This window comes from Pan troglodytes, chromosome 9 (assembly GCF_028858775.2).
Source record: "Pan troglodytes isolate AG18354 chromosome 9, NHGRI_mPanTro3-v2.0_pri, whole genome shotgun sequence".
Lineage (NCBI taxonomy): Eukaryota > Metazoa > Chordata > Mammalia > Primates > Hominidae > Pan > Pan troglodytes.
Window position 1 is genome coordinate 17043010 of NC_072407.2, and position 22804 is coordinate 17065813.

General features: G+C 43.4%; 1 protein-coding gene and 1 non-coding gene across 8 annotated transcripts in view; one reads left to right on the forward strand and one right to left on the reverse strand.

Annotated features, from left to right (window-relative positions):
• Window positions 1–22804, forward strand: part of TEAD1 (TEA domain transcription factor 1) — a 270095-nt gene that overhangs the window by 211564 nt on the left and 35727 nt on the right. For all 7 annotated transcript variants that reach the window (XM_054662118.2, XM_063783803.1, XM_054662121.2 and 4 more), the window contains one exon: window positions 15952–16125. In XM_054662118.2, coding sequence (XP_054518093.1) covers window positions 15952–16125 — 174 coding nt within the window. The remainder of the gene's footprint in view (window positions 1–15951; window positions 16126–22804) is intronic.
• Window positions 18837–19008, reverse strand: LOC112204902 (small Cajal body-specific RNA 16). Its single transcript, XR_002938648.1, has one exon. It is a non-coding gene; the product is annotated as a small Cajal body-specific RNA 16 (non-coding RNA).

Here is a 22804-nt window from a genome sequence, read left to right on the forward strand (position 1 = left end):
TCATCGCTACCCAGACGGCCACAGCCTCCGCCCCTGGAGAGTATAATGCCTAGCAGGGGAGACAGACACGAAACAGATGATTATCTGAGAGATCATTGCAAAGTACTGTGACTTCTAGGAAGGAAGAATACTGAACGCTGTGAGTAACAGGAAACAGGGCAAGCTTCCTTGAGGAAGTAGCCCTTAAGCTGAAAGATGGAGGATTGGACAGGGAGAGAATAAGGGAGCAGAATATTCCAGAGGTGATGAAGCTGAAGTGTATGTGGCAGTATATTAAATCAGTGACTATCTTAGGAAAGTCAAGGCCCACTAAGTTGCTAGAGTAGAGGCCAGAGATAAGTGTTTCAGGTACGTTCAGGATACATATGATAATCTGAATGGGTAAACTGGATCTGGCCTGCTGTTGTTGAATAAAAAAGCTTGACTTACATAGACTCCAACACATGACTTAAAAGGCCCTGGAATGAAAGGAAGGCCTGGTGTAACATCCTTGGGACCTTTGAGAAAGATAGTTATATTTTAGGGGATATGAATTGGGGATTGGGAGAAATTAGAATTTATTTAACAAGTATTTTTTGAGCACCTACTACACGCCAGCCACTGTTCCAGGTGTTAGAAATTCAGCAGTGAACAAAACAAAGTTCTTTTTCTCATGGAGCCCACACTTGGGTGGAGAACACAAGAACTACCCAAGCACATAAATACCCAGTATGTCAGGGGATGCTAACTGCTTATGTGAAATAATGGTCCTTTGTCACAACTGATTTTTTTTTTTTGAGATGGGGTCTTACTGTGTTGCCCAGGCTGGCCTCAAACTCCTGGGTTGAAGTGATCCTCATGCCTCAGGCTCCTGAGTAGCTGGGGCTACAGTTATGCACTGCCATGCCCCAACCTTCTTCACAATTGAAAGTTACTTGCTTTTTGGATTTAAAGTATATAATTTCAGAAAATAATAATACCCCCTAATAGATATGTTGATGTTTCTGGCTTGTATTATGATACTAAGTGATGTGCATTAGACATGACCAACCAGAGCTCTGTCACTGCTGTGAAATTATTTTGCCTAACCTCAGTCACAATTGTTGGTGTCGCTTCTGATATTCCTATGTTACAAACACTCATTCTTCAGTTGAACACAAATGATTTAATATATGCAAATAAATGTGGAAGTTTTTTTTGTTTGTTTGTTTTTTTGAGACACAGAGTCTCGCTCTGTCACTCAGGCTGGAGTGCGGTGGCACGATCTTGGCTCACTGCAAGCTCCGCCTCCCAGGTTCACGCCATTCTCCTGCCTCAGCCTCCCAAGTAGCTGGGACTACAGGCGTCCACCACTACGCCCGGCTAATTTTTTGTATTTTTAGTGAGACAGGGTTTCACCGTGTTAGCCAAGATGGTCTCGATCTCCTGACCTCGTGATCTGCCCGCCTCGGCCTCCCAAAGTGCTGGGATTACAGGCGTGAACCACCGCGCCTGGCCGCAGATTGTTAATAGGATCTATATCTGATTTTAGTGGACATGTGAGGGCCCAAAGGTTGGTTCTTGTGCTAGAGGGAAAAAGTGGTGGCTGACCAGTTGAAGTGATGGAGAAGTAATAAAATTATTTAAAGCATTTGACAGTATCTTAAGTACCAGCCTCTCAAGTTATATACTGTGTGCTTTATTGGACAAACACAACGTGCTATTACAATCAAGGTATAATGGTACTTCAGGGCTAAGGTTACACTGAAAAATTTGTATCATGTAGATAGTTTCTTTGGCTCTTAGAGTTTTTGTGACTTCTCAGACTTTAATTTTGCTATATTTTTGTTCCAACAACAGAAACATTAAGGCTATCTAAAATAAACTCAGCTGATACATTTTAACAAATTTGGGCATACAGTACTTAAAATATAACATCCAGCATTAACCACATTAATTTGATAAGCGAACAAAGTGACCAATAATTAAAGGGCCCTAAGTAAGTTAAACTTTGCATTTGGATTCTCTAGATGTTTGTTACAGACAGACATGTACATATGTTTCCCCCTACTTCTTTGTAACGGCTTAGGCTCATTAGACCCAAGGGGTTATAAAATATTTTTAGTGGAGAAGAGAACTTATAGGTAGTGCTGGCAAAAAAAGAAATTATGTAGCCAGGTTCCATGCTATTTGTCATTAGTGACTTCTTTCATCTTTATTGAGCTCTGTGAGGTAGGTTATTCTATTCCCTTCTACAGAAGAGGCTTGGAGAGATGCTGCCTTACAGTAGCCAGCTTTGCACCCCAGCCTGCCTGTAGCATCTCTTAAGACAAGATAAGACATGATTGCTGGCTGGGTGTGATGGCTCACGCCTGTAATCCCAGCACTTTGGGAGGCCAAGGCGGGTGGGTCACTTGAGGCCAGAAGTTTAAGACCAGCCTGGCCAACATGGTGAAACCCTATCTCTACTAAAAATACAAAAATTAGCTGGGCATGGTGGAGGGTACCTATAATCCCAGCTACTCGGGAGACTGAGGCAGGAGAATCGCTTGAACCCAAAAGGCGGAGGTTGCGGTGAGCTGAGATCACGCCACTGCACTCCAGCCTGGGTGACAAGAGTGAAACTCCATCTGAAAAAAAGACATGGTTGCATACTTTGGTACCAACAAAGCCAAGAGAAGAACCTTAGTTTATCTCCTCCTTAGTCTGAAGTGGCCTTAGAACCAGCATTTTCTGAAATTTACTCGTTGGCTCACCACATATGTCACCCTTGCCAACATTGAAGACTTCCTCACAACCCCACCACTCCTAGCAATAGTGATGGCCAACATTTACTAAATATTTTCTGTATGCCAACACTATGCATTATGTTATGTAATCCTTATGAAGTAGCTTGCCCAGTGTTAGACAGCCAACTGACATGGGAAGTAGGATTCAGATCCAGGTCTGTTGACTCCACATCCTGAGATAGTGACCAAAAGGCTATACGGTCCATTTGTAGCTGATGAGTAGTCTGTTTTTGTAGCCCAGGGCCATAAGGAGCTAATGGGAGAATAATTAGGGGGATGATCGCCCCCTGCTGGCTCCGTGTCATGTGTAAACCAGACGGCAGCTTCCCCAAGTTGGTGGTGGTTTATGTTGGAGGAGAACCAGCGAGTCAGTCCCTCTGTTACCTTTGGCTCTACTGGAAGCTAAGAGAAAAACAGCAGAGGGTGAAGAAAGGAAGGAAGAGTGTAAAAAACAAAGACTATTTTAGTTGGAAATATACTTTCTACATGATTTCAGTGTTGCATATCAAAGGATCTCAAGTGTTAAGTGTGATATCCTCCACCCAGGGTGGGCTATTTAAAAGAGGCCTCCCTGAAATCAGGGTCCAGTTTCTGGAGGCCAAGTTAGGCAGATGAAAACCCGGCCTGGCTGAGCTGTCAGCTGAATCCTGAAAGTACACAGGGAGTGGTTTTCCTGATAAAGCCTGGAGTGATGCCTCCACCTCAATTCTGGGGCACGGCGGGTTTCTCCAGCCCCCCACAGGGCAGCAGCTGGCAAAACCCTGCCTGCTCAGACTGCCCGGTCACCAGGCTGTGTGTCTCATGCCTGTTGTGGTCTGGATGCCATAGTGAGCAGGAGCCAGGAAGAAAGCACAGAAAGGATTTACTCAGGCGGGAGTTACACAACCAGAGGAGGGAAGAGTTGGGGGTGGAGAAAGAGGCAAAGAGATTGTTCTCTTTAGATTTTGAGGAAGCACTCACTGCCTTGCAGAAGAGAAGTTCCATGATACAGTAGAGGAACAAACCCGATCAGGGAAGGCACACGTTTGCTCAACATATGAAACTCATTTATTTTTATTTTTATTTTTTTAATTGAGGCAGGGTCTCACTGCATTGCCCAGGCTGGAATGTAGTGGCACAATCACAGCTGACTGCAGCCTCGACCTCCCAGGCTCAAGGGATTGTCCCATCTCAGCCTCCCAAGTTGCTGGGACTACAGGCATGCACCACCACACCCAGCTGATTTCTGTATTTTTAGTAGAGATGGGGTTTTACTATGTTGCCCAAGCTGGTCTTGAACTCCTGGGCTCAAGCGATCCACCCACCTCGGCCTCCCAAAGTGCTGGGATTACAGGTGTGAGCCACTGTGCCCAGCCAAGCAACTTATTTATATATTATGTCAATAATGATCATCACCAGCACTTATGAGCTCTGTATTAGTATGCTGAGCATCATGTCCAGTCTGTACATAAAGGAACCGTGGCTCAGAAACATTAAATAGAGTTATCAAGCTCTACCTCCAAGAACGGTGACTGTGCCAAAGTTTACCACCACTCTGTATTCTTAACCATGTCACTGTACTTTTGAAGAAATAAAGACAAAGTTCAAAAGTTAAAAACAGCTGCCTGCAAAGTAGGAGCTCCCCAAGCAAGGCCAGACCTCTGAGGGCCTTCCACATTGGGTAGATGGTTACTCTGGGTTTCCTCTGAGTTCCTATTCCAACCCATGGAAAATTGTCTTCCACAAAATCAGTCTCTGGTGCCAAAAAGGGGACCGCTGCTTTAGAGCCTGTCTTTCATCATGCTCTAGTGGCAGCAAAGAGGTGACTGATATTAGAATTCTTAGCAGCTGTTTGAGATTTGGGGCAGATTACCTCAGCTCAGCCTCAGTTTCCAGTCTGTCTTAAGTGGACATAACAGGATCGCTGCCATGCTCACTGTGATGATTACATTTAGTAATATCCCTGAACATACTGAGCACTCCACAAATGCTTCTGAACCTGAATGTCTTACAGTAATGTGAAAGGAAATTGAGCCAGAGCTCTGGACAGGGATCAAGCTTGCGAGAATGTGCTCACTAAGTGCTTTGGACTCTACTGAAATTCTAACAGGAGTCAGAATATTTTTCAATTACTTTTGAGATGGAGTTTTGCTTTGTCGCCCAGGCTGGAGTACAGTGGCACAACCTTGGCTCACTGCAACCTCCACCTCCTGGGTTCAAGCAATTCCCCTGCCTCAGCCTCCCACATAGCTGGGATTACAGGCATGTACCATCATGCCTGGCTAATTTTTGTATTTTTAGTAGAGACAAGGTTTTGTCATGTTGGCCAGGCTGGTCTCAAACTCCTGACCTCAAATGATTTGCCTGCCTCAGCCTCCCAAAGTGCTGGGATTACAGATGTGAACCACCATGCACGGCCTCAATTAATTTTTAAAATCAATGAAACTTTTCATAAAGGTAGTAAATTAATGTGGTCAAAAAATCTCCAAGCATAAGAGAATGGAAGGGAGATGTCCCTTCCTTCTCATTCCTATCCTACCCTTAAGTAGGTAGCCACTGTTACTATTCTCTTATGAGGCTTTGTAGTGATTTTAGTGCATATACAATCTAATATGAATATGTATTCTCCCACCCCACCCTGCTTTTTAAAGAGAGGATGCGATCTAATTTGTGCTTCAGGAAAACGATGGCTGCATCAGGTGAGAGCAGGGGCTGGAGGAAACTATACTGTTGGCCAGCTGGTGGCTGATGAGGACCAAACCAGGGCAGGGGCCGTGGCTGAGGAAATGGCAGAGGGGAGAGATGTTATGGAGATAAAATTAAAAAGCCTTGTGGATTAATGAGCTGTGAGAAGAGGAGGATAAATGGTAATGACTGGGTGTTGGAGAACAAGGATGCTGATAAGATTTGAAGAGTCCTGGAACAGAGGAGGAAGCAGGATTGCTAAGAACTGACTTGATGATAATGCTTTTGCCTTTCATTCTCAAAATAAGCTTGTTGAAATACATATTAGAGACAGGAAAGCTCAGAGAGTTTAAGTAACTTCATCTGGGACCTGGCTAATAGACGGCAGGGTTGACTATTTGAACTTTGTCTGAATTTCACAGTGTATGAGAAAATGACACTTACCCCATTATCTGGGAAAATGGGAAGGGCAGGGATTGTTCTCCATTCACAGATGGACATTTGATTGGGGCTCCAGGACAGGAGAGAGTTCCTGAAGGGTCACCTGGGCTTGGTGATGGCAGCCCCTCAGCCAGAAGGAAGGGAGTTTTGCTGCCTGGTGTTCTGGCCCTTATCTTTATTCCAAGGGGCTGGACCTCCTGGACATGGATGTGGGAGTTAGCAGTCTTCATAGTCAGAGGGAGCCCAAGGTCTCCCCTCTGGGGGACTGGCAGGCCTGTGGTTGAGCCCGCATGGAAGGTCTGTAAATATATCCTGCAGATAACATGATTCTTTCTCATAAAGGCAGTTGGTCAAACGTGGGCCCAAGGATGATTTAATTTCACATTTTTATACTTCTTTCAATGGCCTAAATTTACAGATCAACTAAAATTCCGTTGTCAGAACACAGATCCTGTCTTGGTTTGGGAAATGTGACCAGGACAGCTCTAAGGAAATATGACATTAATGAGGCCTGTGGAAGAAAGAAGAGGGGGATGGCTGTGCATGGGGGATTAGGTTGGAGACACAAGATAAAAAGCAAGGTTTCGGCCGGGCGCAGTGGTTCATGCCTGTAAACCCAGCACTTTGGGAGGCCCAGCAAGGCGTGTGGGTCACCTGAGGTCAGGCATTCAAGACCAGCCTGGCCAACATGGTGAATCCCCCGCTTCTACAAAAATACAAAAATTAGCTGGGCATGATGGTGGGTGCCTGTAATCCCAGCTACTCGGGAGGCTGAGGCAGGAGATTTGCTTGAACCTGGGAAGCAGAGGTTGCAGTGAGCTGAGATCGCGCCATTGCACTCCAGCCTGGGCAACAGAGGAGACTCTGTCTCAAAAAAATAAATAAACAAAAATAAAAAAGAAGCAGCAGCAGTAAGGTTTTAATTCCCGATTGCCAGGAGGGTTCTTGCCTTTATCCTGGGCAGGACAGAGAAGGGCACCGGTGTCTCTGGAGAAGCTTCCTAGTTTTATAGTGGCTGCTGAGGCAGTTGCTCCATCTTGGGGTGGAGAATGGCTGTTTGAACAAATCTGGTTCCTGGTCCTTCAGAAAAGAGGCTCCTTCTCTCCTGTAATTCAGGGCTTGGAAGTGATCTTATGCCAGTAAGCCAGGTCACCAGCATCTGTGCAGCTCTGTGTGGCCTGGGCGGAATTTTCACATTGACTGTTTCATTTGACCTTGTAGACAGGCTAGGGTTCATCACTGCTCAGATGAGGAAGCCAAGGCCCAGAAAGGTTAAGCAACTTGCCTCAAGCCACTCAGCTCAAAAATAGCAGAGCCTAGATATTCTAACCCAGGTGTCATTAATGTTCCCATCTCATGCTTCGGAATAAGTGGTTGGAAAGTACATTTGGCCTTCCAGGTTTGGGGAGGAAGGCTGCAGCTGATCTAACGGTTGGCTATGCTTAGTCCTTGAATGTCTCTCAGGTTTTTCTCATGTTTTTCCAAGCCTAGTCTTCCAGTAGGACGTAGGAGATGGAGTGTCTCCCGGGGAAGGAGATGATGGCTCAGTGTGGAGCACCCCCATGCCCCTTACAATCCTGAGCCCTTGCCGAGCCACCTGCGAGCCCCTCCAGGCCCAGGGCACACTCTCTTGTGGCAGCAGACATTGTACTGTGTTTCTAAGATGCTCTGGCCACTTCCCCTGTTTCTTCATTACCCTTTGGGAAGGAGGCCACTGAAAGCGTCTGGAAATCCGGGTTCTATAGACATTTCACAGAGGCCCCAGTCAGGCCCCCTCTGCTTTCTTTGGCAGGTCCGCACCCCACGCACCTTCCTGGTTGCTCACTCAGTCGGTGGGCCTTTCAGCTGCACTTCTGTGGGGAAGACACACTCCTGTCTGAGGAAGCAGCAGCCCCTCTGTGGAGATGGTGCTGGGAGTGGGAGGTGGGAAGGATGCATCTCGGTGTGAGATCCTGGAAGGAGGCATTCACTTGCTCCTTGTTTCCAATGATGTTTCTCTCTGGGAAGAACAAGGGGCATGGGATGAAGTGGCATATCAGGGCCAAGTGGCCAGAACAGGGCTGGTGCCCTGAACAGTGAGCTGAGGAGAGAACCCACTTCAGATTCACTTTCTCCTGGGCAGGAACCGTGAGCACAGGCAAGCTCCTGGGCTGAATGTGCGGGAACCTGTCTTGGCTTGGCTCCGCAGCCATTCCCTGTCCCCCCAGGGGCCACCGCAGGCTGCCCAGCCTGCCCTGGGGGGTAGGTGGACAGACATTCCAGGCAGGACCGTGACAAGAAGTAAATGTAGGCGATTTGTCCTTGTTCTGTTCCAGCTTGTACATTAGCATCCCTTGACATGAGTTATTTGTCTTGATTTCTTTAAATTCCTAAGTGGATTATAATTTTTTTCTTGGTATTATTTGACAGCAGTCATTTTTCAAGGTTTCACTACGTTCTTCAAATACTTAGAATTTTTGGAACAAATTTAGGAAAAGACTGCCATCTTCAGGTTGGACGGTGCAGTGCAGGACCCGGTGTGTCTGAGGGCACCTCGCAGATGCTGAGGACTAGCAGATTTGTAGGGCTTTTTCTTCCTTTTCCACAAAGATTGAACTGCCTTCATCAGTTCAATACATCTAGATTCAATACATCTAGAATGTATTGGCAGTCCTTTTAAAAAAAAGAGAAAAAAGCCCCAGTGACCACTGTTGGAAGTTGTACTGTTGTGGTTTGTTTCATCTACAGTGATGGACAGCCTCCTAGGCTGTCCCCACTCCACTTTTGGGAACAGACTTTGCATGCCTTAGAGGAAGGTAGGAAGCAGGTATCTGGAGAGGGTACTGTGTGCCTGAGGGAAATGCGGACGCCAGACCCCACAAGGCTTCCCCACACTGCCACTACCCTAGCACCGATGGTAACATCAGAACAGAATCGCCTTAATGAGTATGAAACTTTCCCTGTCTTCATTTATGCTTTAAGTTTTAGTATGTCCAGGTTTTTGTTATCAGAGGGACAGTATTGATTTCACATTATTTTCGTCCAAAGTAAAGAAACATCATGATTCTTCCGGAAAGTAATAACAGCAGCAAATTACGTGCTATGTACAGTGTTATGTGTTTTCCTTGCATTATCTCATTTAATATTCTTGACACTCCAGTACAGTAGGTACTATTATTATTCCTGCATTATAGTTCTACTAAGTATACATATTTCCACTATGGCTGTGGAAACTGCAGCAGAGAGAGAGGGCTATAATCACTTGCCCTGGATGACTCAGTTAGGAAGTGGTGCTACTGCTCGGATTCAAACCCAGATCCCATCTGACACCACAGTCCAGGTGTTCATCACTCCTCACTGCAGGCTCCCTAAGCAGCAAAGAGCAGCAGGGACCAGGAAACAAAGTGACCTCATAGAGCAGCTTTGAAGGAAGACGAAAGTCCTTTATTAACTCCCCCCGGGTATCTCAGAAGCTCTTTGCAAGTGAATGGTTGACTTTCGAGGGTTGCATTCACCTTTATTATTATTTGCAACTGCTATGAAGAATAACTGGAGGGATTATAGCAAAACAAAGAGAAAATGGACATTTCTCCAAGTCAAAATAGAAATCCACATATTAAGATGGCATCAGGTACTGCATGGCATCCTTGATCTAGGTAGGGTTTTACTGGTGCAACATATTTTGGTGAACCCTACCTGCAGACAAGCGTCCCAGCTCCTGTCCAGCTGTCCTGAGCGTTTGAGCTGTAGGAAAGCTTTCCAGTCTGACCCGAGCTCCTTTAAAGCCCAAGGAACTTGTGGCTAACACTGAGTAAACATCCTGAAGTAATGTTTTTTGCTTCCTTTTATGGTTCTTTCCCTTCCTCAGAAAAACTCCATAATCTTTCAAGATAGTTTTTGATTGGTGGTTTATTTAATAAAATAATTGTGTAAGCCAGATTGAAGCACGTGGCCCATAGGAAAAGCAGTATTCTGCTCCTTCATGGCTCCTCACCTTCCAATTCTACTTTTTGGGGACCATTGCTTGCAGCCTTTTCAGCCATTTCTTTGTATTAATATATTTACCTCCACATTTCTAAATAACATGCTTATATTGAATATCTCATTCTATTAATTTTAGGCATCATCTGTTGACTTCTTAACATAGAAGACTACGATTTAGTTCTCTAAATTTAGTATATGCCCCCCTCTGTCTTCCTTTCAGTCCCCCTATGTGCTTATATCACATTAAAAACAATTAGCGTTCAGTTAATTTTACAAACCCATATAAATTTTGCACACAGCGTGGTTAATGTTATATATTGGAACCATTTCCTTAATTGTAAAACGTTTTTTTCTGGGGTGTATGGTTGTCTTCTTAAAAAATTGTTCAGTTTTACATAGCGACACCAATTCATCCTCAAAGTTTCGAGGAGAACTCATACTCTTCTCCAGATGGTGAGATATAAATCAGGTCTGCTCTCTTGGTGACATCCTTCCAGGAGTCCTCAGCTCCACGGATCCACTCTGGACTGGTTGCTGACCTGGCTGCTTTCTTTACCTTTCTTCTATGTTAGGCCCCATCTCTTTTTAAAACGTATTCCATCATTTTGTAGGAACATATCCTCCTAGCTCCCTGGGAACAAGTTGCAAGGAAGGTCAGTTTTCTGATACCTTAAATATCTGAAAGAGTATTCTACTTTCATGTGTAATGGATAATTTGATGTTCATTATGGTTTTTGCCTTGGACTTGTGAAACTTTATTCATGTTTTCTAGGTGATTTCCACATATTTTCTCCTTGCTAATGAACAATATGTTTAATGCTGGAGAATAAGGTCATTCTTATAAAAAGAGCAGGTAAATGCTAATTTAGTTCATGTGATGTGTAGAAGTGGTGTTGACTGTCTTTATTATCCCCATCTTCTCTGTAGGAATTTATGAGAACATATATTTATTTGGGAAAGATACAATTCTAAGTATCGAGGTAATAAGCTTGCTCTGTACAGTCACTCTGTAGGTTCTATGAAGATGAGCACTTTGTTGTTAGCTCATGGATTCCTGGTGTCTAGCACAGTGCCTGGCATGTATGATGGATGATAGGTGTGCTGGTTCATTCTATTAAAATCTGTAAAAGAAACAGGCAGAGTGAGTACCTTTTCCATCGTTGACCTTGAGATGTTGATAATCAGTTGTGCCTCTACTGAGTGCCTAGGGGACTCTTTTGGAGAAGTCAAAATTAGCCTCCGTTTTGGATATTGAGGAAATTGAGTCTTGCGCCTTGCATATGTGAGTCATTGACATTCGCCCTTTTTCTGCTCATATCTTGATCCCAAATGCCAGTTTTCTTTCCCAAATGCCAGTTTTCTTTTATGAGTATTTGTTTTGTGCCCCATAGAATAGAATTGCCCTTTTTTTGTTTTATGTGCCACCTTCACTTTTGGGGAAACCACCACTGCTGGAGAAGAAACGAGATTTATTTGGGAAGGAGAGAAGCAAATAAATAATCCACCTTGGCCCACTTCCCTTATAAGGAGAACTGGCAAGACTGGAAATAGAGCCTTCACCAAAGGGTTTTTAGAATTAATTTCATTAAAACTTGAACCCAACATATAGATTTCTTCCTTTCAGCCTTCTGGAATTGGGGACAGAGGGATTCCTGACCTACCCAGGTTGAGTGAAGGGGAGAGGGTGGTCTGTTTGTTTCAGTGCTGTGGTCTCCAGGGCACCTTCTGTAGTACTTTGTATTCTTAGAAACAGAGTCACCACCTCTTGGCAGCAGTGAAGCCACTGAGATGCCAATGGTCAGAGTTTGGTTTCAAGTCACCAGCCTTGTAGAGACAGTGCCCAGTTTCCTTTGGCAAAGACAGCCTGCCCCTTCTCTATTCATTTCAGCCTTGAACACAGAGGTAAATTCCTCAAAATAGAAACCTTTGCATTTGTGAATCATGTTTGTCACTAATTCTAATTTAACTTCATAGAAGTTTTAAAACGCTGTTTAGTTTTTTTGCTGTTGTTCCTTTCCCAAATCAACTTTCAAAAAACGTTGGCTTAACGGTGTTAGAAAGGCTTAGACATTTTCTTTTGGGGGACAGTGTGATTAATGTTTGCAGCAAACGCAAGGGCTGTAGTGTTGACAGATCCAAGTTTTATTAACTCCAGGACTATTCCTGGATGTGTGACCTCAGGCAAGTCAGTTCATCTCTAAGCTTCTATTTCCTCATCTGTAAAATGATTTAAATTAAATCCACCTCCAGCAGCGTCATGAGGCAAAGATTACCTGAGATCACATCTATAAACAACACATTGCTCACAGCGTCCAGTGGACACAAGGTCTCTTCCTTCCTTCAGGCACAGGTGAGAGGCCCACACTCTGAGCAGCTGGTTATGAGTGGGCCATTATCAGGGATTTGAACAGTCACTTGGCTTCACTGCTTGCTCCCAGCTCTTGGCTTGTGTTTCTTTTTTCTTTACTAGGCAGGAGGGATAGCAAAAGCAGGAAAGTTATTTTGCTTCTACCTCAGGATCTAGTGAATCTCACATGATAATAAACTATAACAATGGTCATCTTAGCTATAATTTATTGAACATGAACACTTTTTTTTTTTTTTGAGACGGAGTCTCTCTCTGATGCTCAGGCTGGAGTGCAGTGTTGTGATCTTGGCTCACTGCAGCCTCCGTCTCCTGGGTTCAAGCAATTCTCCTGCCTCAGCCTCCCGAGTAGCTGGGATTACAGGTGTGTGCCACCACACCCGGCTAATTTTTGTATTTTTAGTAGAGATGGGGTTTCTCCGTGTTGGCCAGGCTGGTCTCGAACTCCTGACCTCAAGTGATCCACCCTCCTCAGCCTCCCAAGTGCTGGGATTACAGGTGTGAGCCACCAATCCTGGCCCCTATCAAACATTTCTTATATGGCAGGTCCTATGCCAAGCACCTTCTGAGCATTAGCTCCTTTAATATTCACATATGTTGCAAATATTACAGGTATTATATCCCCATTGCACGTATGAGAAGTCTTGAGGTTTCAGGTTTGTGTCTGGCTCCAAGGCTTTCGTGCTTTACACTCAGCACCTTGCTTTTCAGCTGTACCTTCATGGTCCCCATTGGTATGTGGTAGATTTTACCCCCATTCACCTTCTTGACTTGTAGATGTCAGGGCCGTGGTTCCCATTTCCAGCAGTGCAGTGCAGGGACATTTTGATGTTAAGCACAAAGACTTCAAGTTTCCCAGCTTCTCAACTTCACCCCAGCTCTGACCTGGCCCGGGGCAGCTAGCGAGGCAGAACAGCTAGGAGTGAGGAGCCTAAAGGGAGACTGGGATTCAGCTCAGTGGGTCCCTAAGGCTTGTATCTCATGCCTCCCATAAACTCACTCCTTGCAGAAGGCGCTAGAATGGACAGAAACGGTGCCTTCTGGAACTGGGGCGGTCTGAGAGCTAGCTGTAAGCAGAGGTTGTTAATCAGGGTTGGATGGATGGATACATAGCCAGTTGTCTAGGTAATAAAGAAACAATGCCTTTTGCCCTGTACTCCCCATTCCATTTTGTGTTTCTGATTGCCTTTATACCAACGTCTGTGCCCACACCTTTGCCCGTGTTATTCTTTTTTACTTTTGCCCACTGAGACTAGAAAGACTAGAAGCTTCTTAGCAACTGTGACTGTGTCTCATACATTTCCATGGGCTGTTGTTTATAATTGGAAAAAGTGATGTGGCAACATTTGAAAAAATGTATAAAAAGCTCAAAGATGTTCCCTCCTACCCTTATACTCTCACCTCTTCCCACCCCCATAATTTCACTTCCCTAACACGATGGCTTTTACTTTTAACCTTTTTAAAAATAATTTCTTCCTTCTGAGGCAGACCCTGTTGTTTTATAGTATCTCCCAGCTTCTGTCTTACCTGCCAGGTGGCTAGTCCATGCAGCTGCATCCATGTCAGAGCTTGATAGGGTTCTCTCTTTCACCTCACCTGATACCTTTTAGGATTTTTGAAGCTTTGGAAAAGATACCACTCTGATGTTGAACAGGAGAGCGACCTGGCCCTCTCCAAAAGATACTGGCCTCAGTTGCACTGCCCCTATATGCAACACTGGCATCAGATGGAGTGTCCAGCCTCCTGTCTTCTGGCATGGTGGCCGGAGATCCAAATGTGGGTAGCAGGTTATAGATTTAAACCAGTATTCCTTCAGGATATATTTCATAGGGTTTTGTGACCAACTGAGTTTGAGAAACTCTAGATTATACGTTTAAAAATGTTTCTTTATGGAAGTGCCTTTTTAAGAGACAAGGTCTTACTGTGTTGCCCAGGCTGGAGTGCAACAGCATGATCATAGCTCCATTACACCTTCGATCTTCAGGCTCAAGTGATCCTCCTGCTTTAGCCTCCCAAGTAGCTGGAACTACAGGCATGCACCACCACACCTGGTGATTTTTTTTTTTTTTTCTGGTAGAGATGTCTCACTGTGTTGTCCAGGCTGGTCTCAAACTCTTGGGCTCGAATGATTTTCCCTCCTTGGCCTTCCAAAGTGCTGATATTAAAGGCATGAGCCACCATGGCCAGTCAATGGCACTGCTTTTAATACGCTAATATTTACTGTGAATCTCTAAGAGAGGTCTTATTAAAACAATAATAGCTAGATTTTATTGACTGCTTATTCTTGTTAGATCTAGGATCCCTGATGAAGTCTGTGGAGTGTCTCATTTAAACCCTGTAACAATCCAGTGAAGTGAATGCCATCACTGTCCCCATTTTAGAGACTTGAGAGGCACTTGCCCAGTATCGTAGCTAGTTTGCCTTGGGCAGTGTTTTGTGCTTGAGTAAGATGAGTCTAGACCCACACAATCTTTTTTTTTTTTAAAGCAGGTCCCAATGATTAAGTTCCATGGACTGTACATTCTTAACCCATGTATAATACTCAGCTTTGCCCAAGCCTTCTGTTACTTGGGACTTCCTGTGGAATAGATTAGTACTCAGGACAGTAGTTGGAGAATTGCCAGTTTTAACTTGGAACGTGAGCAGACTTGGACTGCTAGATAAAGAAGGCAGATGGAGTTTCTCAGTGAACGCTATTTGGTTCTGAGGCCTGTGGAGCCTCTGCATCCCCAGGTTTCTTGGTCTGTGTCACATTAAGTTGGTATTAATGCCTATTCAGTGGGAGAGGCATGCCCGAAGAGTCTGGAGTATAACGTCTAGACCAGTGGTCTCAAATTTGGCTGTATATTGGAATTCACTGAAGAAGCTTTAAAAATTACGATGTTTGGCCTCATTCTCAGGGATTCCAGTTTAATCCAGATTATGCCCAGGCCTTTGTGATGTTTAAATGATCCTTGGGTATTCTGATGTAGCCTGGCTTGAGAACCATTGGTTTGGACACACTCCTTTGTGGTGCAGTTACCATGTCTTATCCCAAAGCAAGGGGAAGAGAAGGGTTTACTTTGTGAGTGAAATGACTTAACGTGGTTTAGAGTTTTTTGTTTGTTTTTTCATGAATGAGTGACCTGTGTTCTTTTTCATCAGCCATGTATGGCCTTGTAGATCTTCTCTGTGATCTGTACCCCAATCCTAACTTTGCACTGACAGTGACATATTGAGCAGCCCTTATGTAGAAGTTTTGGATTGGTTACTAAGGGGACTGGTGACAAAGAGGCTCAGCACTCTTATTCCTGCTGGAAGAAGGAAGTGGGTACCATTGCTCAGACCACTGTATCTACGCCGTCCCAGGAGAGTTGGGACAAGAAGTGCATTCTGGGTTATGACATGAGCTAACTGCACACAGATTTCTTATTGGGCTCCAAAGAGTATCACTTTCATTTTCAGTTGGGTCAGGTGAAATTGGGTAATACAATTGTTTCTTGGTTTGGTAGCTGGGTAACTTAAGCTGTTGTTATTAATGTGTCCGCAAAAAAGCCTTTTTTTAGATATTTCGGAAAATATATGCCCTTGTCAGTAAAAAGCAATGATTGTCTCAACCCTAAGCTATAATCGCTTTTCTAAACATACTCATCATTTCAAAAGCATTGATCCTAGACTGGAAGGCCTAATTCCAGAATTTTGGTACTACTGCTCTTTATCCAGTTCAAGATGGATGAGTCCCAGGTTGATCAAAGAGTTTGTAATGGGAATGTTTCTGTTGGTTTCTTACAGTACAACAAACACCTCTTCGTGCACATTGGGCATGCCAACCATTCTTACAGTGACCCATTGCTTGAATCAGTGGACATTCGTCAGATTTATGACAAATTTCCTGAAAAGAAAGGTGGCTTAAAGGAACTGTTTGGAAAGGGCCCTCAAAATGCCTTCTTCCTCGTAAAATTCTGGGTGAGTAAGACATTGCTGTGATTTCCGTGGTTTGTCTGAATGGTCACATCTCTTACATGAGCACAGTGCAGCACAGCTGGCTTTGGATTTACACTGAGTGCACCTTCATGTGCTTCTGCACAATTGCCAAGGGAGCACGGACTCACACCTGTGGACTGTCCTCATGCCGGCCTTATGCATCCACATGGTGCACCTGGGTGACATTCTCTGTCCCTGCCAAAGGGCACGAGGGACAAGCAGCCTCTCTGGACTACACTTAAATTCCATTGGAGTACAGGACCCGGAGCTGGGATGAAGATAAAGTTACATGCTTCAAGATTTTGTAAGCATCAGAGAGGAAACGGAATTGCTTTGCCCAGTGTATACTTCATTTGTGCTTTAAAATGACGGGCAGAGTCCCCTGGCTGCTGCAGCTTTGCTGATGTTCCAGAGCCTCTGAGAGGAGCTTTGCCACCCTTCGACACTAGTCAGCCTTGGGCCAGGGGAATGCTAATGGGTCAGAATGGGCATAAGTATAATGTGTGTGTGCTAAGGGATTAGGGGCACCAGATAACCTGCTAGCGCTGCGAGTTTATGATTCCTCAGCCTTTACACACATTTTTTTTTAAACTGTTTTAAATGTTTGTGCCCCTTAGCATGGCATTAAAGACCCTAAGCGACCTGGTTCCAGGGTGGCTTCCTCTTGTGTCCTGCCAAACCCCTGTTGCCCCACCTGTCCAGTCTATGCTCTGCCTTCTGTTTGTCTAGATGGACTTTCTGCTCCTTTCTCCCTGTACCACTGGGCCAGCTCCCTCTCCTCCATGAGACAATAGCTCCACTATAATAGAACCTTCCCCATTTGAGCAGACCATTGATTTCTCTTTTAATCCCATTGCATTTGGTAATCACTTCCCATGCTGTGTCATGATTGTTTGGAGGTGTCCCCCTTCCTCTGGGCTCTGCCTCAGGGGGCCTTATTCATATAGTGGCTTCCTTTTTTATTGAATGCTTGCTTTGTGCTAGGAGCTGTGCTGAATGCTTTACGTGCATTTCATTTCATCCTCCACGTTTTAGGTGGAATTTGCCTCAGCTCCACCTAGGAAAAAAGGCTCATAGATCACCAGAGACAGGCTTGTAGGTTGGGTACCTGGAGCTTGACATCAGATCTGTGTGACTTTAATGCCTCTGCTCTGTTTCCTCGTTGCATAATCCCTTGTGGACCCTGACCACAGGATCTGTCAACCTAAGCCTCTACGTATCTCTATACCAAGCAAGAACCTTACACAAAAAAGCCCAACAGATGTGAGATCAAATGGATGAATTAAAGAAAAATTTATGTTTTAGATTCCTTGGAAGGAAATTTGCATATTAGTTTGTTTCGTTTCTTTTAGCCTTCCATGATAACTAGATTTCATTTTTTGTGCTTCCATATTGAAATTTGGTTGGTAGTCCAGGCACAGTGGCTCACGCCTGTAATTCCAGCACTTTGGGAGGCTGAGGCAGGGGTATTACATGAGCTCAGGAGTTTGAGACCAGCCTGGGCCAAATAGTGAAACCCTGTCTACGAAAAATACAAAATTAATCAGGTGTGGTGGTGCACACCTGTAGTCTGAGCTACTCAGGAGGCTGAGGTGGGAGGATAGCTTGAGCCCAGGAGGTCGAGGCTGCACTGAGCTATGATTGTGCCCCTGCACTCCAGCCTGAGTAACAGAGCAAGACCCTGTTCCAAAAAAAAAGAAATTTGGATAGTAGATGTAGCCTTCTACTTATATTAATGGATGTTGGATCCGTAATACACATGGACAACCTGAAAAAGCGATCACAGTCACATTTTCCTTTTCTGAATTGGTGGCTGCCTTCTAGTAATTTGGATGGTGGTTGGAGATCAGTTATATGGTAACAGGGTAGCTTTCAAAATGTGGCCTGCGAACCCCTAGGGAGTTCCTCGATATCATTTTAATGGGTTGACAAGGTCAGAACTATTTTTGTTATAATACAAAGACATGATTTGCCTTTTCCATTCTGCTTATATTCACACTGATGGTACGAGAGCAGTGGGATAGAACTGCTTTAGTATGAATCAGAGCAGTGGCTTTGCTGCTAAAATTCATGCAGTTGAAAAAAAAAAGTCCTTCATGAATTTTATTACAACCTAGAGTACACATTGAAAGTGAACACATAAGTCGATCACATCAAGGAAAACAAATGACATTATTTGTTGCCAAAGATAAAATTTGGGCTTTCAAATGAAAATTAGAATACTGGGAAATCTGTGCCTACCTTAGTGAACTTCTCAGTACTTAAAGACTTTTCTGATGAGATCCAGGATGATATTGACAAAATGTAATTTGATATTGTGTTAGAGCAATGGATTTTAATGTAACAGAGTTGGAAAAATTCATTGATATGGTTTCAGATTCCATATTCCAGCCTACCATTAAGAAACTACTACTGCTTGTTGACTTTTGATATAGTATCAAAGGAAAATGACCACTGTTATCTGAGGAGTCTGTCACATAATGTAAAGCAGCACTACCTGTCTCACTAATTTTTTAAAAATACAGGCATGTTTAATTTTTTTAAAAAGATGTATATCAACATGTAATTAGCTTATTATTTCTTAAAATGAATGAATATTTTAAAATTTTTTCAGTTTTAATTTCCAATACAGAAAATATAGATATAACCTATAGTAAGCAAAAGGTCTTTGAGGTCCTCAATAATTTATTTGGTCCTGTTTGCAGTATTGTACATGATCACCAAACTGCTGCTAGAATGCTCGCACCTGTTACGGCAAATTCAAAACCCAGGAAAGGTGTCTCCTGGGAATTTACTTTAGGTCAGGGTCAGGCTGTCTGGTACATCAATAATTTATTTACGAGTGTAAAGGGGTCCTGTCATCAAAAAGTTTGAGAGCCACTATTATAAAGGATGTAAAAAGGGATTGTTTATCCAAGTGAATGAAAAGCTAATTCGGAATTATAGAATGTTATGAAGAGAAACCATTTTCAGTAATTTCAAATTCAACAGTAGTGTTTTTAAATAAGATTTCTGATAATTAGCATATTGTTTGAATATAAAGTAGCATAGAGTGCGCTTAGAAAGTCTTTTTTTGGTTTTGCCTCCAAAATTGCCCTTATTTTACCCAGTGGATGATTTTAATAAATGTTTTCCATGGTGGGGCCCTTCAGTCATGAATCCTCAAATAACAAAGTCTAGATTGCAGATGTTTAGAGTATGGTAGCTGTTGGGAGATGTGCAAATTTAGAAACAATTACTCCGAGATCAGATACTTGTTTATTAAGATTTGCAGAATTAAAATGGAGAACTTCCATGAATATGATAGAAAACATCACTCCTTCAGTAGAGTTGTTAGGAATATTTAACCTTTATAAAGAAATTCAGTCATAACTATGTTAAAATAAAGGAGGGAAGGCAATTTAAATTCGGTTTGCAATTTGAAATGTCATTGGCTTCCTCTAATGACTCAGTAAGAATGAATTACATTTAGAATATCTATCCTTGGATATCAGTAGGTGCTTCCAGTGGGTGTTTCCGAAGTAGGTTTAACACTCCCTTCGAAATATCTTTTAGCAATATGCTTAGCAGATGTGCTTATTTTTGTTACAACAGAGACTCTATACCCAGTCCTTTTCTTCTCTCTTTTTCAAATGGCCTAAAGTCTCTAGGCTGTCAGTATCAGCCTGACTCTTACCTGTTTATTTGATCATTCCTGAATTTGGTTTTCAGAATATCTGCTACGTCCAACCTGGGCTCGGTCAGGCTAGACCATGTGAGGGGTTTGCTGTGGAAAAATACTATGTGTTATCTAAAGTACCTGCATTTAAGCCCCAGATGCAGGCACCTCAGCTCTGCCAGTTGACACTTGGAGGCGAATGGGATGGTGATGAGCCAAGTAGTAGTCACTCCACTGATTTTAGGGTGGAAGATTCTACTGGCATCCCAGGCCCCAGAGCATAAATGAATAACAGAGTCAAGGATGCCAGCATGAGTACCCCTCTACCATAAAAGCTTTACAGTGTCTCATGCCTTCATGGTGTGGGACCCCTTAAAGCCCGTATGAATGGTTGTTTATCTGTTAAGATCTTTCTAAAGAGCCTTATTGAGGTATAATTTATATACTATAAAGATCACTCATGTTAAATGTACAATTTAGGCCTGGCGTGGTGGCTCACACCTGTAATCCTAGCACTTTGGGAGGCCGAGACGGGCAGATCATGAGGTCAGGAGATCAAGACCATCCTGGCTAACACGGTGAAACCCCATCCCTACTAAAAATACAAAAAATTAGCCGGGTGTGGTGGCAGGCCCCTCTAGTCCCAGCTACTTGGGAGGCTGAGGCAGGAGAATGGCGTGAACCTGGGAGGCGGAGGTTGCAGTGAGCCAAGATCACGCCACTGCACTCTAGCCTGGGCAACAGAGTGAGACTCCTTCTCAAAAAAAAAAAAAAAAAAAGAAAGAATGAAAGAAAAGTACAATTTAATTATTTTTAGAAAAATTTACAGAGTTGCATAATCATACTAAAATCCAGCGTTGGAATTTGTCTGTCACCCTGCAAGGATCTCCTGTGCCCATTTGTAGTTAGTTCTTATTTCCACCCCCAGCCCCAGGCAACTGTGGATCTACTTTCTGTCTGGATCAATTTGCCTGTTCTAGACATTTCATATGAATGAAATTATTCAGTGTATTGTCTTTCACAGCTGGCTTCTTTTACTTGTGTTGTATTTGAGGTGCATCCTTTTTATTGTAGAATTAGTGTCCCATCCAATGTATATACCACATTTTGCTTTGTTCATTCACTGGTTGATAGGCATGTGGATCATTTCCACTTCAGGCTATTATGAATAATGGTGCTATCGAGTCTTTGTAGACAAGTCTGTGTGGACATACCGTTTCATCTTTCTTGGGGAGCTACCTAGGAGTGGAATTGCTGGGTCCTACGGTAACTCTATGTTTAACATTTTAAGATACTGCTAAACTTCTTTTTTATGTGGGTGTACCATTTTACATTCTCACCAGTAAGATCTTAGGGGTTCCTCTCCTTCAGCCATTATGTCTGCAAGTATTGGGGTACAGATTACAGGGGACATCTTAGATGAGGGGCTGGTAAGCAAAGGCACTGAGACAGGGTGTGTGTAACGTATGTTTCAGGTGCATTGAGGTGTGTTGCAGCTGAATCTTCACTTGGTAATGGAAAGATAGGTGAGTAGAAAAATTTGGAAAGAGAAGGAATCCAGAACTTAGTTGTGACAGCAGTAGGGAGCAGTCGGTGTTTTAACAATTTTTCAGTCAGCAGAGTAATGGGCTTCTTTTTACTGAGTGTTACAGAGACTCTGCATTTTGCCTTTTCTAGTTTTATTATATTTTCCTTTTCATGACAGCCTCTTATTCATTTCCTTTCTTTTTCTTTTGCCCTCTTTTTATTTACTCCTATGTGTTTTAATTCTACAGCGTATTTAATTACAAAGAGAGAAAAGGTGATTTTGCAGGAATGGAAGGGAAGGGAAGAGGTTCCTCTCTTTTTCAGCAGTACCTGAACCTGACACTTAACTGGTACCTTCTTTAAGCCAAACACTGTGCCAGGGCTAAGCACATACTTGATATTATTTAATCCTTGTGAAATACATGTGATGAGTCCCACTTCACACATGAAGAAATCAAACCATACAAAGGCAAAGTGACTTCTGTGACATCATATTGCTAGTAAATGCCACATCTGCTAGACTCCAGAATCCATGCTCTTTGTGTAAACCTGTGCATGGCCTCTTCAGGGAGCACGGTTCTGTCACTAGAAACCATCCCAACATAGCTTCACTTAAATGGAAGCTAATGGTGATTGCTGAAGGATAGCAGCCTTGGTAGTTTCTCTTTGAAGTCCTGTCATTATGAGATGCTCTGGTGTATGTTTACATGGGAGCTAAGGTGTATTTTCATATATATGTTCTGTATATTATTATGTTCTGATTTTTTTTAAAAAGCCTTTCTTGCTGGGAAAAGACTGGCCTTTCTGGGTCTAGCCAATTCTTAGAGTAGGAAAATGATTCTGTCTAACAGAGGATAGTCCAGGAGCCTGCTTTTCATATGCAAACCAACCAGTCCAGAACCAGACCTCCTCTATGTGGTCCGGGCACCCCCAGGATACAGTGTTCCTCTGCCCTAATCATTCCCTGGAATGGTACCAGACAACTAGGGACCACCTCTGAAGCTTAGAGCCAGCTGGAGTTATTCGAACTAGTCAGTCCTTAATTGGTCACTCTGTTTCCCCTGCCCTGCCCATGGAAAGCCCAGGAAAGGCTCTGGTCTAAGCTAGCCTCTTGTCTTCTGCCTCCTGACCACCCTAGTATCTTTCCATGTGGCCCTTGATGGCCTGCCATGCTTCCTGTCTTGGGGACCTTTGAGTGTAATAAATTTTTTTCCTGAACTTCTCCTGTGCTCTGTGGCCGCACCTGACTGACCATCACATAAAAGAATACAAAACCTAAGGTGAATAAACTATTACCAGGAAATTCAGGTTGGAGTCTAAGTCTTAACTAGACAAGTTAGTGAGATCCTGCAACTACCATTAGAAGGAGAAAGCAGCGCTGTTTTTATATTATGATTATGAAGGTATAACATTCTAGACAGTTGGGAATATATAATTTTTAATTCAGTCCTAAATGCATCATGAATATAACCTAAT